The sequence below is a fragment of the Phaenicophaeus curvirostris genome, chromosome 28 (assembly GCF_032191515.1).
Source record: "Phaenicophaeus curvirostris isolate KB17595 chromosome 28, BPBGC_Pcur_1.0, whole genome shotgun sequence".
NCBI classification, from domain to species: domain Eukaryota; kingdom Metazoa; phylum Chordata; class Aves; order Cuculiformes; family Cuculidae; genus Phaenicophaeus; species Phaenicophaeus curvirostris.
This window is the reverse complement of record NC_091419.1, coordinates 6,253,659-6,266,282: the sequence shown is the minus strand read 5'-3', so window position 1 is coordinate 6,266,282 and position 12,624 is coordinate 6,253,659. Positions and strand designations below refer to the sequence as shown.

General features: G+C 43.2%; 1 protein-coding gene across 1 annotated transcript; it reads left to right on the top strand.

Annotated features, from left to right (window-relative positions):
• Positions 1-1,679: 1,679 nt before the first annotated feature.
• Positions 1,680-11,533, top strand: LOC138731937 (semaphorin-4E-like). Its single transcript, XM_069878241.1, has 15 exons — positions 1,680-1,753; positions 3,450-3,746; positions 4,141-4,286; positions 4,608-4,667; positions 4,864-4,962; positions 5,123-5,222; positions 5,399-5,509; positions 5,862-6,013; positions 6,341-6,516; positions 7,659-7,815; positions 8,160-8,382; positions 8,855-8,970; positions 9,383-9,552; positions 9,733-9,785; positions 10,612-11,533. Exons 2-15 carry the CDS (start codon positions 3,644-3,646, stop codon positions 11,247-11,249), a joined length of 2,304 nt encoding a protein of 767 aa, XP_069734342.1. The 5' UTR covers positions 1,680-1,753; positions 3,450-3,643; the 3' UTR covers positions 11,250-11,533.
• The last annotated feature ends 1,091 nt before the right edge of the window (positions 11,534-12,624 follow it).

The window sequence follows — 12,624 nt, the reverse complement described above, 5'->3', positions numbered from 1 at the left end:
AAAGCGCTGGCACACGGTGTGTTCTCTTCAGCTTTTTGTGCCTAATTCATGTCATTATAAGTGCTGATTTCCTTTGGAATTATTTCCTAGGTGTTGAAGGGGAGGTCATACTCTGTTATCCTGCCACGAGGTAAAAAAGCAACAGTAAAGCAGCAAACAAAGCAATAAAAATCTGATTTTTAAAACAGGTGCCTCATTGGCAGAGGTTCAGCATCGACGATTGAATTAGTAGGGGTAACAGAAGTCCTGTCTGAACAGTTTTTGCAGAACCTGGAACTGGTTTTGGATGGGAAATAAGAATTTTGAAGAACAATCTGAAATGAGAGATCATAATGAGGTCACACAACACTAGCATGGAAAGGGAATCCATAGCTCCTGGCTTTACTGGATGCCCTCTCACTTACTGTGTGTTCTTCCCTGGTGCCAGCGGGAGGAAGGTTTGCAGAGGGAGGTCAGCCAGGCTCTCGCTTGCACACACCAAGTGCGGAAAATCCAGTTTATTTTACTGTTCAGCCATGGTAGTTAAGTCACTAGAAGAATGCAGACTCATTCTCATCCGTACACACATACAGTTTATCTCCCTGGCTCACCAAACTGAACATGCAGATGAGTTGGTTGGGGTGCAACAGGGCACAGAAATACTCCTGATATACTGAAATAATATACAGAAATACTCCTGAAATACTCTGATATACTCGGAAATACTGAGCACAGCGGGAGCTGCTGTTCCCTGCTCCCACCATGGGGAACAAGCAGGAAACTGAGCGCTGGGATGTGAATCGACTACCTGCCTTTAATTGGGCTCAATCCTCTAGCATTGGCTGAAGAGTATATTGGTTTAATGGGCTGCCAAAATTCCAGGCATAAGAGCACTCGATTCTAATTATCTTAACAGAATAGGAATTCTATTTTTCATAACACATGGCCAATTGGATAGGTGTGTGTGTAAAAACTGGGAAGAAGCATGTTCTGTATGAGGACAAGCTGAGAGAGTTGGGGTTGTTCAGCCTGGAGAAGGCTGTGGGGAGACCTTAGAGCAGCTTCCAGGATGGAAAGGGGCTCCAGGAAAGCTGGGGAGGAGCTCTGGATCAGGGAGGGCAGGGATAGGATGAAGGGGAACGGGTTTGAGCTGAAAGAGGGGAGACTGAGATGAGATCTTAGGGAGAAATGTTTTGCTGTGAGGGTGGGGAGGCCCTGGCCCAGGCTGCTCAGAGCAGGGGTGGCTGCCCCATCCCTGGAGGGGTTCAAGGCCAGGCTGGATGGGGCTTGGAGCCCCTGATCCAGCGGGAGGTGTCCCTGCCCAGGGCAGGGGTGGCACTGGGTGGGCTTTGAGCTCCCTTCCAACCTATCCCACAATTCTATGATTTTCTTCTGCCTTCTCCATGGTTCTCCGCGCAGCCCCAGCCTGGGGAGGCCAGTGTCTGCATTCCAGAGGGCCCCTGTCTCCCGCCAGCCCCCAACCCTGTGCTGCCCGGTCCCTGGGAGGGGAAGGGAGGCACTTTCCGTGGCCCCGGCCCCAGCCTCACCTCGGCCAGCGGCCGCCGCCATGCGGGTGCGGTGGGCGGGGTTGTCACGTGGTGCGGTGGGTCACGTGGGCCGGTGTCACGTGGCCACACGGAGAGGCGGGAACGGCCGCGCCTTAAGGGTCGGGGCTGAGGGGCTGGCGCCATCTTGGGGTGTGTGGGCAGAGGGGAGCGGAGCTGGTGTCTCGCCCTGGGCGTCGCGGTGGTGCCTGCTGGGGCTGAGCAGGATGGTAAAGGCGTCTCCTGAGGGGTTGGGGAGCGAGGCTCGGCTGGAGCGAGGTTCAGGGGGTGTTTAGCCTGGAGAAGTGGAGGCTGAGGGGAGACCTCATTGCTCTCTCCAACTCCCTGAGAGGAGGTTGTGGAGAGGAGGGAGCTGGCCTCTTCTCCCAAGGGACAGGGGACAGGACGAGAGGGAATGGCCTCAAGCTCCACCAGGGGAGGGTCAGGCTGAACATTAGGAAAGAAATTTTTCACAGAAAGGGTGATTGGTCCCTGTCCGAGGCTGCCCAGGGAGGGGGTTGAGTCCCCTTCCCTGGAGGGGTTTAAGGGCCGGGTGGACGAGGTGCTGAGGGACATGGGTTAGTGATTGATGGGGATGGTTGGAATCGATGATCTGATGGGTCTTTTCCAACCTGGTGATGCTATGATTCAGGGGTGCAGTGATGCCAGGCTGAGGAATGGTTCAAGGAGCCTGAGGCTGGGAGTGGTCACACACCACCTGTCCCTTAGGCCAGGGCCACCTCTGCTCTGTGGCTCCTGTGCAGGCCAGGATTGCTCCTCAGGGAAACACTAAAGGAAAAGGTGCTGCGGGATTCCAGGGTGGGAGCTGGGGTTTGTCTGCTGAGGCAAAGATGGGGCACGGCAGTCCCAGGCTCCTGGTGTTTGTTACTGCCGGAACTAGCTGTCCCAGGCACTGCAAGCAAAAGTGGTCACGGGGCAGTACAGGCCCAGGGTGTGGAATCTGTTCTCAGACACCGTGGTCACATCTGGGAGATGGTGCTGTGGGATGAGGCAGTGTCTTGGCACGTGGGATTTGCCCATGCAGGCTCCCACTCTGGCTTACAGGGGCCAACAGAGTTGTTTTCTGAAGTTTCCAACCCGATTTACTAATCAAAAGCGTTCTCACCTAAGCAATATTTCACTTGGCTTGCACTAATGCAAACTGTTTCCTTAGCTGTTGGCATTTGGTTATAGATGAAAGTGCAGAAAGAGCAGAGATTCCATTCTCTGTGAAAGCAGATTTGGAATCTGGCTTTGTGGTTTCTGCAATTGCAGATGATGAGTACCTGCCTTTAATTGTGCTTGAGGGCGTCTTCATTTAATGGGCTGCCAAAATTCCAGGCATAAAAGCACCTAATCCTAATTATCTTAATAGAATAGGAATTATCTTTTTCATAACATATGGCTGATTTGATAGGTATATGTATATAACATATATAAAAATGGGGGAGAAGCACCTCTTGTATGAAGACAGGCTGGGAGAGAGGGGTTTGTTCAGCTTGGAGAAGAGAAGGCTCCAAGGAGACCTTAAAGCACCTTCCAGTAGGGAAAGGGGCTCCAGGGAAACTGGGGAGGGGCTCTTGATTGGGGAGAGGAGGGATAGGATGAGGGGGAACAGTTTTGAGCTGAAAGAGGGGAGATGAAGGTGAGACCTTAGGAAGAAATTCTTCACAATGAGGGTGGGGCAGCCCTGGCCCAGGTTGCCCAGAGCAGCGGTGGCTGCCCCATCCCTGGAGGGGTTCAATTCTCCAAAAACTGGGGAATTACTGTAACAGATTGGAATTGCCATTAGATGTGTCTCTAATTCTGATTAGTATAAATGCAGGTAATAGCTACAAAATCTTGTTATAGGGTTTGGCTGTCCATCTGTGATAAAAATAAACGTAACCAATTATTACAGTGAACTTAAACTGCTTTTAATTTTAGGCCATCTGAAAGAAGTTATCTGAAAGGAAAACTTGAAAGGTTTTGACAAGTTTCAGAAAGTATTTGAAGACTACAGATACTTTGGAAGGCTTTGCAGGAAGTTTTCGAGAACTATGAAGAAATTCCTGCCTGTAGTTATTTAATGAGAAGGAATAACAGCTGGAAAGAACTTCTTTCTAGTGAAATCTCTAAAAATGGGTAGCATTACTCTTGTCCTTTACCTTGTTTTGCAATTAGCAGACGAGGCAGAAACATCCATTGCCAACTGCATTCCCAGAAAAACAGTGAAATACCACGGTAAGTGAAAAATAGGAATTTCACAAGCAGAAAGAAGCAGCGCAGGGTTGGGAGTTTATTTTTTATTAGGCATCAGAAGAATGTGGTGAATGGTTTCACCTCGAGTGTTGCAGATGTGCTCATCCACGTGCGGTGAGGAATGTGTGAACAGTCCTTGTTGTAGCTGGCGGGTCTGGGCTATAGGTAATAATAGTGATGGTTTTGTTCCTGTGATGAATTGAAGAAAGAGTATCCATGAAGTTAGGTAACTGCTTTCATATTATTTAGAAGATGGTTTGGAAATGTTCATAAGCTTTTATCTTTGTTACAATTTTTTTTTTTTTCAATCTGGAAATTTCATTACATAACACTGTGATAAGTTATTTTGAAAACATTTATCTTCTGTGTTTTACAGCTGGAGAAATAACCACTTTTATGAAAGAAGGATTAGCCAATATTTCCACTCTCCTTGTGAATGAAGAAACTGATACCTTGTTTGTTGGAGGCAGAGACGCAGTGTTTGCTCTTGACTTGAATAATATTTCTAGAGAAATAGCCAGGGTAAATTAAAGACTTTGGGGTTTTTTTTCTGCATACTTTCTTTAAAAAAATACTTCGCCTGGGGTTTTCTTAATTTGAACCTAGTGTTCTGATTTTAAATATGTAAAAGTATTACTGTTTCAAGGCTTGAAACTTATCACAGAATCTTTTAAGCAAAGCAATACCTCACCAGGTTATTTCTTATGCCTTTTATGCTACAGAGATGCATAGAAAAATGCTTACTTATCTGATAAGTCCAAAGTTCAGATCATTTAGGGATTTTTTTAACACAAAATTTTGTGATGAAAGAATTGCAACCTTACAAGTGTTTCTGGCTTTTAGGAATACTGGTTTGCTACACAGGAAAGACAACTGGAATGTATTCGTAGAGGAAAGGACAAGGTAGGAACTTCTGCTTCCCACCAAGTTAATACCTAAAATGAAATACGGTGATAATATTGAGCTTCTTTGTAATGAACAAAGTCAAAGTGGATTCATTTAAATCTGTTGCGCTTGTTTGCTTGCTGCTAAAACACCAAGATATCTTCAGATGCAAACCACTACACTGTGTAAATGTTGGGTTTATTTTCTGTTTTAGCTAAGATGCCAGAACTACATCCTCTCCCTCCATAAGATAAATAACTCTTACCTGTATGTTTGTGGAACCAACGCATATCACCCGACTTGTGATCATATGGTAATAGTATTGGAATACAAGTTTTACTGACCGTATTTCTAAAAATATTCCTATTGAAAATGAGAAACTTCCCTAATTCTCTTATAAAAGAAAAGCCAGAACAGTACTTATCAATTGTTTGGGGGTTTTTTCATCCTGTTTAAATGTTCATTTGCCATAGGTTATCCTTGGAATGAACATGAGCTTGCAAGGAAGAGCTGAAGAGAGCAGAGGGCAGTGTCCATTTGAACCAACTCTGAATTACGCATCTGTTTATGTAGGTAAGTTTGGACTGACACGCAATATGATAATGGTTTTCCTCATCTAAACTAAGGTACTGGATACTGTTAACCTAATCTGGTTTTACATGTAAACCTCAATTTGTTCCTTACGTTATGTCTTTGCATTTTAAAAAGAAGTACTTTATACTTTTCTGGTTTTTTCCAAATCTTTACAGACGGGGAATTTTATTCAGCTACTTCAAATAATTTTTTGGGAACAGAACCTATAATACTTCGCAATATGAGAAACCCTGTTAGAACGGAGTTTAAAACATCATGGCTAAATGGTAAGAAGTTTTTTTATATACATATGTTTCAGTTTCTTGAACTTTAATTTGGTGTATGAATTCCCTCTGGAATGGAGTTGTATGTTACAGATTGATTTTTTGAATAGGAGCTTTTGAATGAAGGACAGAATTTTAAAGGAATTTGTGATTACAGAGTACAATGATAGATGAGCTGCAGCCCCTTTCCATTCATGAAGGCATGGTTCCTTCACTTAATGTTTGATAGATTCATAAATGCTTCTTGGTCCACTAGTCCCCAAAAAAGTTCAATTAGACTTAATTTCAAACTAATATCTGGCATTACTATTTTTCTTGGAATAAACTTAGTGTTTTGCATATTGATGTGTTTCAGAACCAAGTTTTGTTGACATGGAATTAGTGCATGAAAGTGAATCTAATCCAAATGGAGATGATGATAAAATTTATGTGTTCTTCACGGAAACAGCTGTTGAATTTGAATTCTATGACAAGCTTCTGGTGTCCAGAATTGCCCGTATCTGCAGAGTGAGTATTTGTAGTATAAAGATCTTGTGTAGTGTGTTTCAGCTGAAGTTTCGTAGTTGCGTGATGAACAATGGTATCTACACTGGCCAATCATGCACAGTTATGTCATACACTTTTAATTTCTGAGCTAGCTTCCTCTTTCCCCACTAGAACAGAACCAGTGTTTGGTTCTCCAGGTTGCATTTGGTACCTAAACCTGCTTTCTGTCTTTGACTGAGATTTGTATTGAAAGGCCAACTATCTTTTTTTCCCACATCAGTGCTACTAGGTGAAAATCACATCTTTCTTTGTGCCCTCTACAGTGTTGATATTATTCCTTTCATTTAGGGCGATCTTGGTGGAAAACGCTTATTGCAGAGAAGATGGACATCGTTTTTAAAATCCCGCCTTTCCTGTTCCGTTCCAGAATTAAACTTCCATTTCAATGTTGTCCAGGACATCTTCTTCCTTAGGAGAAGAGAGTGGCAGGAGAGCATATTTTATGGAATATTTTCCCAACAATGGTGAGAGAGGGGGCTGTTTTTGCTGCTCAGGTGTGTCATGAACCGAGTGAGCGTTCTCACTTCACTGTTAACTACATACACTGTGTGTTTTAGTGGACTGCATTTGTTTTTCTTACAGCTTGATCCAGCTGAGCAAACATTATCAGCTGAAACAAAATGGTTTTGGTTCCTGGGCCAAAGCTTTCAATTAAAGACCAACCAAAAGCTTCTCCTAAGCCAATTTTTGAGAGTTAGTCAGATGGCAGGGCAATTAAAACTAACTAGATATAAAATTGCATAATTACATACACAAAGCCCTGGGTTCTTCTGGTCTTTAGTGCACTGCAAGAAATAGCTGACATGTCAAGGTGTGGAATTATTCTCCTGTTCCAAAAGGAGCTTCTGTCATGACCATCTGATGTCATCTTCTGTGAGAATGAAAACTCAACTCCAAACCCTAAAAGCGTGCGAGTTTTAGGGTTAACTAGCTTTTTCTTAATTCTCTGACTAATCAAGAAAAACAAGACAAAGGGTATCAAAATTTTACTTGTCGAACAACATCAATGACAAGATTGCCCCAAGTAGGTAAATAGAGTCCTTCGGGTGTGGCAAACACTGGCTTGGCATGCACTGATAGAGCTGAAATCACATCAATGCCTGATCCGGACACTCCTAAAGCACTACCTGGATTACCAGGCATTGTTATGAAAAGCATTGTAATTAGAGGCAAAGAGAGAAAGTATTGTGTTTTTCAGTAAGAAGAGCTGAAGGGATTAGGAGAAGAATTAATGGCCTGTGTCAGCAGTGTGGAGCTAAAGGGAGGAGAATTCCATCACACATTGATTACTGTGATAGTTGAGCTGATCTGCCTGTTGACAGGAAAGGTTGTCAAAAGATCCTCCTCTAAGTTGTTTCAATCGATTTCACAGCAGTTACTTGATTTTTAACAATAAGATTTAATATCATCTTTTATGAATATTTTGTTTTATTCTTAGTGACTCATAACTGCAAACAGGGAAGTGGTTTTAGTGCCGGATATCTTTGCACTAATCCGGGAAGAGATATGGCAGTGCACGCTGTGGAGATGGGGTTATTTTACAGTATTTATTTCTATATAAAATAACAAAACTTGCTTTTGTGTTGTTATTTTTTTTCCTTCTCAGGGGAAGGTTAGACATCTCAGCTGTTTGTGCATACAGCATGAAAAACATTGAGGAAGTCTTCTCCAAAGGAAACTACAAGGGAGCCGTGGCTGTCGAACATTCCCCTGTTAAGTGGATGGTGTACAGGGGAGACGTGCCAGTTCCACGTCCTGGCGCTGTAAATATGAATTTACTTTTTCTAATTAAAGAACGGCCTCTAGATTATCTTTGGTAGCAAATCTTTAGCTTGTGTTTTACCAAGATAAAGACAGTGTTTATAACTGGCAGAGAGATCCCTGCTTTGTCCTATCATCATATGAGGGCTCCTGGAAAAGCCACCTTGCTGGCAGCTCTGCTCCACAGAGATGTGGGGTTACTAGCTTGCTCAGAAAGCATGAGGAGAATACTTATTTTGAAGATAAGTAGAAATAACTGGGTGTTTAGAAGAAAATACAACTTTTTTATATGCCTTGGTGAGATGTAAAAGCAATTGTAGTCATGTTCCCTCTGTTTTGTTCCTAGTGCATTGACAACTTTGCCCGGAGTCTTGGCTATAACACTTCTTCTGACCTGCCTGACAAAGTTCTGCAGTTTGTTAGAGATCACCCTCTAATGGATAACTCTGTAAATCCAATTGGTGACAGACCTGTGCTGCTGAAGAGAGGTTCCACCTACACCAGGATTGTCGTAGAGAGGGTCACTGGCCTGGATAAACACACATATGATGTCATGTTTCTAGGAACAGGTAAGTGCTTTTATTTTAGGAAAAGATACTCTATGCTTTTATGCATTTTGTTCCAGGGTTTTTTTCTGAGACTTTAGTAAAGTGAAATAATTCATCAGCTGTTTGAAGTTTTGCATTCAGAAGCTGTCTTGCTAGTTTAATGTTTTCATCCCAGTTAGATTAAATGTGTTTGGCTTGTTGGACATTCAAAGGCTCTCTTTAGAAACTTTCCATATCAAAGGATATTTGACATAATAAAATTCAGGGATTGTTTGATTGTTTGAGTTTGGGGTTTTTTTTCCCTGGGAAAAAAAATCATTTCTTGTGTCTTATTGAAAGCAAAAATAAGAATTGCTTTGAAGAACTAAAAAAATTCCCTGTGCTCAGGAATGCCTTCTAACTCTCGATCTAATTTCAACATGAATTATCAGGCAAAAACGTTAGGCTGTGTTTAAACGAGTTTATCTTTAGAAATCCATTTCATTTTATGTAGATGATGGATATTTGCATAAAGCTTTCAGTTGTGATGGGGAAATGTTCATTGTGGAGGAGCTCCAGCTGTTCCCATCTCCTGAGCCTGTACGAGCTCTCCGGCTGTCGTCTGAAAAGGTAAAACTTCTGTCCCTGCAGATGGAAAGTGGCTGCTCTAATAGCTCGCCTCAGGCCTTGCTCTGCTCTGTTGTTCTGGCTTTTAAATAGCCTCTAAATGGCTCATAATTCTACTATTGTTTATTCTTTAATAACAGAAACGAAAAACATCTTTTTTTTCTGTAGAAGAATTTGCGTGTGTCAAAATAGAACTGAAACGGGCCTTTATATTCATTAAAAAATCATGGAGGGAACTCTTCATTTCCCATGCTATAGCAGGCTAGGTTTTTCTCTCAGTCATAACCATCTGTTATTGCAGGATTGTTAGTTTGCTGATATTTTGAACAAATAGAAAATCCTACAATCCCTATTCAAAAATATCAGCTTACAATCTCACTCACTGTTGTAAAGGAATTCCCCCCTGCATTTCTAGGGAATGCTCTATGCAGGGTCCCAGTCTCAAGTGGTGCAGCTTCCAGTTTCGGAATGCGGGCGGTACAAGTACTGTGTGGATTGTGTCTTGGCTCGGGATCCGTACTGCGCGTGGTCTCAGTCTGCGAACGAGTGTGTCCTGCTGGTGAAGCAAGCTGGCCCGACAGCTGCGTAAGTCAAAAGCTGTTGTTTCATCTGCACACCTGAGGGGAGCTTGCTTTGTAAGTGCCCTCTTAATGGCTTGAACACAAACCTGGGATGGTTCCTAGGAATGGAATGACACAAGCTTGGAACACTTCTGTCTGTGTTTTCATCTGTTTGGTCTTTGGGTTGTGTTGGTTTGTTTTTCAGGAATTTAATTCAAAGTGTGAGATACGGGGATGCTTCCAGCTGCCTCAGCATTGGTATGTGAATGTTTGTTTTAAGAAAGAATATTTTAACTTCCTGCAATCAAAATGCTCTACACTTACTGAAACTCTTGCATTATAGAAACCCACAGAATTAAAATTACACTGGCTGTCACTTTTACGCTTAGACCAAAAAACCCCACGCTGAGCTGGTCCTGCTCAATGCTCTTAACCCTCTTAAATGGTCAGTACTGCAACTTAGACTGAAACTCTTACTCTCAAGAGGAGTGTAAATGGGACCTGTTTGGAGTTACTGGTGTCCCTCCCGCACCCACCTTGTGGAAATCACACACATCAGCTGTCCTGTTAAATCTGTCACTGCTTCCGGGTGCTGTTCTACGGATAAATGGCATGTGATTCAGGAGCGTGCTTGAAAAGAAGGCTGTTTGTTATCAGCCATTTAAAACTGGTTTTATTTTTTTTAGTAGGCTTGGAAAATAGATTACTTTTAATGTAGAGCTACAGGTGCAGGCAAATCAAAGCATTTTTGAGGAGAGGTGTCTTTAACCAATATAGAAGTCAAGACATACAAAGGTGAATTTACTTATGCAAGGCAAAATCAGACTAAAATTTGGAAATCTTAAACTTCCAGTCCTGTATTCATTCTGTTCCACAGCAGAGCAATAAGGCCAGCAAGATATCCCTGGCAGATGGTCAGACCTGTCAGTAATGGGATTTCCTTGTCTTTACCCCTACCCTTCTCATTTCCCGTTGTCAAGACGGGTGAATGAAATTTCATATTTATTTGAATGTGTATTTGGTTTAGTAAGTTAAACTAAATCCCCGGCATTCTTACTTAAAATAATTATCTTTGTAATTTCAGAAAATAGTGTGAGAAAGTGTGTCTTTACCCTTGGAAACAATGTGTATCTCAGATGTGTCCCCCTGTCCAATCTGGCAAGTGTGGTGTGGAAGTTTAATGGGAGCAGACTCCAGGCTGAGGACCCCAACTACCTTCTCTATGATGGAGGAATGGCAGTATTAAATGTGACACTGGATGCGGCTGGATTCTATGATTGTCTCTCAGTAGAGAAATCCAGAGGGAAGGAATTCCATTTCACTGTGGCCCGCTATGCCCTTTATGCCCAAGAAAAGACAGCGGAAGCAAATATTATTGCCACAGTGAAGGAGGACCGCAAGAAAAGAACTGAGGAGTTTCAGTCTTTAGAACCACCTTTGTTACCAAATGGGGCCGTGAGACAGGAATCTGTGGAGAGCCGAGCAGAGAAGATGGTTTTAAGAGTCCTAGGGGCTGGTTTTGGTCTTCTTTTCTTGTTCATGTTGATTTGGAACTTCCACAAAGGTCACTTACGTCTGCTGTGGAAAAGCAGAGAGGCCAGTTCAAAACCCACTGATGCAGCTGGCCTGGAAAGTGCAGTGCCAGCTGCGGAGGGTTTGAGCGATGAGAGGAAGAATTCAGTCACAGAAATGAGCGTGTCTTCTGTTAATGAACGCGAGTGAGCTTTTTTCGTAAGGAGTGCAGAAGGAACGCACAGCAGGGCGAGTTACACAGAGCACTCCGGGAGCTTGCGGCTCCCAGAGCTGCTTGGGGAAGCTGACATGATGTTTCCTGTGCAGGAATGTGCGTTTGGGTGGGAGTCAGAAGCTCTGGTTTGAAGATGACAAGCTGCGCTGTCTGTTACGTTGTTGTGTTACTGGTTATGACTTTTCAAAAGCAAAATTCTGTGTTTGGGTTCCTTTAGGACAGGATAGAACCATAAGAATAAATTTCTTTCAAAAATTGACACTGATCCACTTTTTTGTAATGCTGGTGTTGCCCAATTACAGAAATTAATCCTTGAGAAGCTATTAATACTCAGCATTTAGTGCTTTCACCTTCAGACTCTCTGTTTAATCTACGAATAGCAACTAATTAAGTCTCCCAGTGCCCCAGGAGGTTGCTGCTATCCTCATTTCACACACGAGGTTACATTACTCGCCACTGACCACAGCTGGTATTGGTGTCAGATCTGGGGCTTGGTTAGAAGTTCTTGAGTCTTTTCTTATATGTTATGTATCTCTTTTTTTTTTTTTCCTTAATTTAACTTTGTAAACACTTTCCACATATGTATTTTTACGACTTGCAAGAGGCCAATTCAGGGGTTGCTGTGTCAGTCTGTTACACTGCTGCTTATCAGCAGCGTTTTGCAGAAGGATGTGAGGTGTGAGCAGTGTCAGGAAGGTGAAGCCGTAGGCACAAAGAGTGGATGAGAGAACCACATCTGATGGACGTCTGACAATTAGAAGGCTGGAAGGCCGCTGGCAAACTGTGACACCAAGGCCTCCATGTCTGATTATATCAGTGCCATGCAGGAACAAGATTGGAGGTGGATATTTTGTCTTGGTTTGAAAGGGAATCTCCTTCCTTGGGGCTCCTTTGCCTTCCTGCTCCCTCTCTGAAACGGTTTTATGGACATTAGCGATGCAGGCTGGATGGTGCCATGTGCACAGGAAGGGATCGAAACATCCATTTCTATCTTTGGGGACATTTGATTTCTTCCCTTAGTAACAGGAAATGCAGGTGGGATACAAAACTCCATTGCAGAAGATCCTCCCAGGGCTATCAGCATTTGGTTTCAGTTCAATTCCTGCTGATGCAATTGCCCTAATTTAAGTGTGTAAAATAATTAGCTTACAAGAGAAGTCATATATGAGTTAGAGTTAACAGGTTGATAGGAAAGATGCTGTGCCCTACTTTGGGTGGTGTCTGCGGTGCCGTTTCAGTCCCTTTGTCATTGGGTGCTATGTTGCGCATGAGAAGGACAGAGGATTTGGGGCAGGAGGAGTGCTGGGACTCCGCGCCGGAGCCGAGGCCGCCCTTGGGCTGCGTGTTTGG